At 32.4% G+C, this 6,111-nt stretch overlaps 1 protein-coding gene across 1 annotated transcript; it reads left to right on the forward strand.

The window, feature by feature from the left end:
* Positions 1–2,834: 2,834 nt before the first annotated feature.
* LOC107776975 (abscisic acid 8'-hydroxylase CYP707A2-like) lies at positions 2,835–5,719 on the forward strand. Its single transcript, XM_016596931.2, has 7 exons — positions 2,835–3,259; positions 3,357–3,675; positions 3,791–4,177; positions 4,391–4,565; positions 4,694–4,800; positions 4,920–5,038; positions 5,188–5,719. Exons 1-7 carry the CDS (start codon positions 3,063–3,065, stop codon positions 5,285–5,287), a joined length of 1,404 nt encoding a protein of 467 aa, XP_016452417.1. The 5' UTR covers positions 2,835–3,062; the 3' UTR covers positions 5,288–5,719.
* Positions 5,720–6,111: the final 392 nt, after the last annotated feature.

The following is a 6,111-nucleotide window of genomic DNA, read 5'->3' on the forward strand; positions in this document are numbered from 1 at the left end:
CACAAGGAAGGGGTAAGATCTACATACGTACCAATGTTGTTGTTGTTGTTTGTATTTATATAGTACCAAATTTTGTCAAGAATTTTTTTTCCTAATGCCTCCAGCCAACCAAACTACTTAACTGTCAAAGTACTTACAAATTTATTAAGACACTTAAAAATTACCTCCCAAAACAAATATAAAAAAATTATGAAGAAAAAAGATTATTCCACATGAAAAATGCATGGATTCTTGATAAGAAAGTAGCAATAGAACTTAAATGATCAAAATCCACCAAAAACAGATTTTAGAATCTTGGGAAACAAAGTAGGTAGTTCATGCTGATAAGATTGAAAGTAAGAATTCTATGAGTAAAAATCAAACGACTAAGAAACGCTATTTCTATGACAGCTCGAACTTCTTTCGTTGTGGTTACATGACATTACATGTAGATTTTACACATATTTAAACTTCGAAATGAACAGAGATTACATGTAAATTAATTATTAACCTAAGTGATTGAAATTAAGTCTGACAAAGTCCTCTCTATTTAAATTCTGATTTGAAGAGTGAAGACTTTTAGTAAAAAGTTTCTTTTCATTTCGATTTATAAATAAATATATGTTGAACCTTGAATCTTCAAAGTAAAAGGTAAATATTGAAGAAGAAAAAAACCGTGAGTTTTATTTTTTTTTATTTTGTGGTAAGCTTTGAGGAAAGATATGGGATCAAGTGCCACGTCGATCAAATGAAAAAATATCATTCTTGGAGGGCTCTGTCTCGTCTTAAATCATTGACGACTTTCTACTTCAAAATCTTCTTTTCAAAAATGATGTGCTGGGAATATTAATCTCTTTTAATGGTTACGATAGTCATGATCAGCTATTTGCCATGTGATTCGGGGTAGTAATAAGTAAGAATTTGTCAAGCAATAAACAGCGCACCCTTTAACTAATGTCTGAATTATATATGTGAGAGTTTTAATAAGTAAAATTTAGAGCGCAGAGGGACGATTACATAATCAAGCATACCATAAAAGCGAGATAAATTAATGGCATATCAGTAGAGCATATGACAGTTTCAGTGAGTGATTATCTGTTACTGGTGTCGTATGGAGAATAGATTTAAAATTATATATGTAGTTTCAAACTAAGCAACGAGATTAAAATTTTCAAGAAAGAAATCTGCCTTTATCAATTGGTGTTGAGATCACTTGATGTCTAATAACTAAGTTGTGCACTCAAAAGTGTTCCAACCCAGTTAATCCTAATTAAATAAATAAATCAAAGCAAAAGAAAATGTTGATTATGGGATACTCCAAGTTAGGTCAAGTCTCAAATCAACCCATCTATGAGTTCACCCGGTCAAACTTCAACTCGGATCCCTATGTCAACTGGGCACTTGGCAACCCTAAATCAATAACCATCTTATATAATAATATCCTATATACTCCTAAAGGATATGAACTCTCATAATACATACGATTCTCAATGCGTGTATTCTAGCTCTCTATACATACATGCCTTTGAACTTAAAATAATGATGAAAGATATAAGTTAAGTGTTTACGACTCTCTAAAAAGTTTAATGATCATAAATTATATCCTAAAAGGGAATGATTTTCATACTAATTGTTCCTTCTTTTAAAAATTTGTTCAAAAGATAAAGTACAGCATGAGATAACTTTTACTATATATATTAGTTAGAAAAATATCTCAACAAAGAAGTAGAAATGACGTAAATAAGAATAAAACTTTCCTATTATGGAAAGAAATGTATAATAAACAAAGACAAAACAAAAACAAAGAAGATTGGTTCATTTTATAACTCATTCATCAAAAATGAAAGAACCTGTAAAGGATCGATGCATTTAAATGTTATTTTCAAAAGTCTAGATTCCCGACTTCATAAATCTTCAAAAATGAGAATAGATGTACAATTGAAGTACGGATAACCATGTTGTTCTCCTTTTATTTTTATTATTTTTGTTTCCCCCCACTTTGCCCTTTTCTCTCACACCAATCAACATAACCAAAAAGCTGCCTGCAAGTGCAAGTCGTAGTCAACCAACTTATTACTCCGTTTTAATTTTAAAATGATAGCATATTTTTTATTAGTATGTTCCAATGACATATTTTTATATTTAAAAATAATTTAATTTTAAATTTTTATTTTTTAATTATTTTATCCTTAATGATAAGTTTTTATATCCATACAAATATCATGATTCCATAAAACTTTTATCCCTTAAGCTTTTAGGACCACATATTTCAAAAAATTTCTTTTTTTTTCTTAAATTTTATGTCAAGTTAAACTATATCATCTAAATTAAAGGAATACTTCCGTCAAACCTCTCTCCCGACCTTCAACCTTACACATATCACTTAAAAGATAATCATAAATAATAACACAATCAGTATGTCCAAAATAAATTCTAAATGTTTTATTGATGGTATTACATGATATTTTTATTTAGTAACACGGGAAATTATGTATTATTTTATGTAAAAAAGAATGAGAAATAAGATTACATGTATGATGCATTAATTGACAAAATAATTAACAATCCTTTTAAAACAAATAATTTATGTATAACAATCCTTTCATTGTTATCAACTTTATCAATATTCTCCACATATATAATTTTTGCAATATAATTTCTGCGTAACTAGTAAGTAAACCAAACCAGCCCTAACTGTTGTCACATGTTCTCTCAAGTCTTTAACACATATTGACTGACACGTGCCTTACCCCCTCTAGGTTTTAGATCTTTTCCTTTCCTTTTTCTCTTTCTCTTCTATTTAGTTTAGAGAAAACATGAGCTGGAGGGAGATTCCGTGTGTGGGATTCGAGCTGTAATTGGAAATAGGCCCCTATTCCCACCTCCTCTCCCCTTCACACACCCCCTCCCCGCACGTCTTCTTTTTCTCCTTTTACCTATATATATACCTTTCATTTGGTTTTGTATTCATTCATTAAACCATCAAAGGTTTCTTCTCATCTTCACTCTATTTGTGTCACCACGAGCTTTAGAAGTACTATCATTTTTGGTACTTTTTGTCTGTTAAACACAGAGAAAAAGTCATGGAGTTTGTTTCCATGTTTTGCTTATTTGCTTTCATTTCTTGCTCCCTTCTTCTTCTCCATTCTATCTTCAACTTCTTTGCTTTTGGTATCAAGTTGCCTCTTCCTCCTGGCACTTTGGGTTGGCCTTATATTGGAGAAACTTTCCAACTTTACTCTCAAAACCCAAGTGTTTTCTTTGCCTCCAAAGTCAAGAAGTTAGTAGTAAACTCTAAAAACCCTTTCATTTGCTTGATTTCCTGATCTTGAGTTGCTAATGAGCGATGGGTGTGTGTGTGTGTGTTTTTGAAACAGGTATGGTTCAATATTCAAGACTCACATATTGGGATGCCCATGTGTGATGATATCAAGCCCAGAGGCAGCAAAGCTAGTTTTGGTCACAAAAGCTCATCTCTTTAAGCCTACATTTCCAGCTAGCAAAGAGAGGATGTTGGGAAAACAAGCCATTTTCTTCCATCAAGGAGATTATCATGCCAAGCTGAGGAAGCTAGTTCTTCGTGCTTTCATGCCCGAATCCATCAAAAACATCGTCTCAGACATTGAATCCATCGCAAAAAGCTCACTTGAATCCTTGGAAGGAAGATTGATCAACACTTACCAAGAAATGAAGACAGTATGTTCTCAAAATTTCCATCCATAAAAAAACAGAGTCCCCTGTTTGTTTTTCCCAAAATGGATACTTATACTATGAACATGTTTTCTCAATTTGGTAACTTTTGTTTTTGCAGTACACATTCAACGTTGCATTGCTTTCCATATTTGGAAAGGATGAAATGCTCTATAGAGAGGATCTCAAGAGGTGTTATTACATTCTTGAAACGGGATACAATTCGATGCCAATCAATCTCCCAGGAACACTATTCCATAAATCAATGAAAGCAAGAAAGGAGCTAGCAAAGATCTTGGCCAAAATCATCTCAGTTAGGAGGGAAACAAAGCAGAATCATACTGATTTGCTGGGATCTTTCATGGGAGATCAAGAAGATCTTACTGATGAACAAATTGCAGATAATATCATTGGAGTCATATTTGCTGCTAGAGACACTACTGCTAGTGTTCTTACATGGATCCTTAAATACCTTGGAGAAAATCCAACTGTCCTACAAGTTGTCACTGTAAGATTCTATGCACTAGTAGTACGGTCGGATTCGGAATTTAAATTTAATGGACTCTGAAATTTTGAAACTATAAGTTCAAAACTTAATATTTGTAGCATGTCTTTAAGGATATTTCCCACTCTAAAATAAAACCAAGAAAAAGAAGAGGAAAATATCTTATAAGGGTGGTTTCATTATAGGAGGCGAAAAATAATAATGTTGTCATTGCAGGAAGAGCAAGAGGGAATAATGAGGGAAAAAGAGGAGAATGGTAAAGGACAAGTGTTAACATGGGCAGACACCAAGAAAATGCCTATGACTACAAGGGTGATCCAAGAGACACTTAGAGCTGCTTCTATCTTATCTTTTACTTTCAGAGAAGCTGTTGAAGATGTTGAGTTTGAAGGTCAGCTTTGACCCCTCAGTTTTAATGAAGTCAAATATTTTACACTATAGTTTGAAAGAAAAAACACCCTTTTCTTGCTATTTTTATTAACTATATAATATACTTAGATTTTTTCTTGATATTTTCAGGATATCTAATACCAAAAGGATGGAAAGTATTACCACTGTTTAGAAACATTCACCATAGCCCAGACAATTTTCCAGAACCAGAGAAGTTTGATCCATCAAGATTTGAGGTAAATATCAGAGGGGAAATATTAGTAAATTTAAATTAATTAACTGTACATTCTTTCCTAATTTTCCCCTCATAATTCCACTATGATCCGAGACAAATCTTTTTCTGTTGATGTGCCAGGTTTCTCCAAAACCCAATACTTTCATGCCATTTGGCAATGGGGTCCACTCATGTCCAGGCAATGAATTAGCCAAGCTGGAGATTTTGATACTTGTACATCATCTGACCACAAAGTACAGGTTGGTAAAATTTAAACCTTGAAAATAAAAAGCATTTTCATCTAGCTCTAACTGAATTCTTATCATTTCCATTTTTTTCTAAAAATAGACTTCCTAAAAATAGTATGGTCAAGTGTTACTCATCTCCTAATATTTGCTATGTTTGGCAGGTGGTCTATGATGGGCCCACAGAATGGAATACAGTATGGACCTTTTGCTCTTCCCCAGAATGGCCTGCCCATTATGCTCTCGCACAAGACATCATCATAATAAGGCCCAAAAATAAAAAAAACATTGAATTGAGAGCTTCCCAACAAGAAGATATTTTCATTTCCAAAACAAAAGATTTTCCCTCAAACTAAAGAAAGAAGAGAAGCTAAAAATGACAGGAATTCAAACACAGGGGAAGCAAATTGTATATATATTGAGAAAGAGAGTTTCTTTTCCTAATTCAAGAAAAAAATCATATATATTCATTAACCTAACACACAAAGAGAAACTCAGGAGTTAATATGTGATGTAACATAGGGTAATTCCTTTTTGTATTTTTTTACTTCTTTCTTACTACTTTGTAATTTTTCCTTTTAATTCTTTTTTAAATTTATTTATGGCATGTAAAAAGTCCGTAAGGCAAGTAATGAAAGTCTGATCTCGGCAGCACATAGTTGTCAATATCATTTATAAATATTTGTTGTTTTATTATTTTGCTCTGAGATTCATTCAGTTATTAGATATACATCCATTCTTATCCTCCCCTCCCTCTGCAAATTGCCTCCCCTTCTTCCCCTTTTAAAACAAATACTACAATAATAAACTAAAATTTCAACCCAAAAAGATAACACCATTACTTAAGTCATATTGGTTCTTGGGTCCTTCTTCAGAATAGTTACTATTTTATCATTTTAATCTAACGTTCATGTGTGACCGGCCAGACACTTACGGAATTTACTTTACATATATGTATTTTGGAATATGTATACTTATAATCCAAAATCAATTAAAAAAGAGGGTGTATATATTTCTGCTTATGACGGGAGATTCATGAATAAAGGAACAATCTCTCTCAAATATGTTTCATGAAACTTATATTTACG

The sequence above is a fragment of the Nicotiana tabacum genome, chromosome 23, assembly GCF_000715075.1.
Source record: "Nicotiana tabacum cultivar K326 chromosome 23, ASM71507v2, whole genome shotgun sequence".
NCBI classification, from domain to species: domain Eukaryota; kingdom Viridiplantae; phylum Streptophyta; class Magnoliopsida; order Solanales; family Solanaceae; genus Nicotiana; species Nicotiana tabacum.

What these genes read in the sequence shown, in the direction of transcription:
- LOC107776975 (XM_016596931.2), top strand. Translation starts at nt 3,063, where the DNA reads ATGGAGTTTGTTTCCATGTTTTGCTTATTTGCTTTCATTTCTTGCTCC. An exon ending in TTGATCCATCAAGATTTGAG is followed by an intron (nt 4,801 to 4,919) that starts GTAAATATCAGA and finishes TTGATGTGCCAG; the next exon opens with GTTTCTCCAAAACCCAATAC. An exon ending in CATCTGACCACAAAGTACAG is followed by an intron (nt 5,039 to 5,187) that starts GTTGGTAAAATT and finishes TATGTTTGGCAG; the next exon opens with GTGGTCTATGATGGGCCCAC.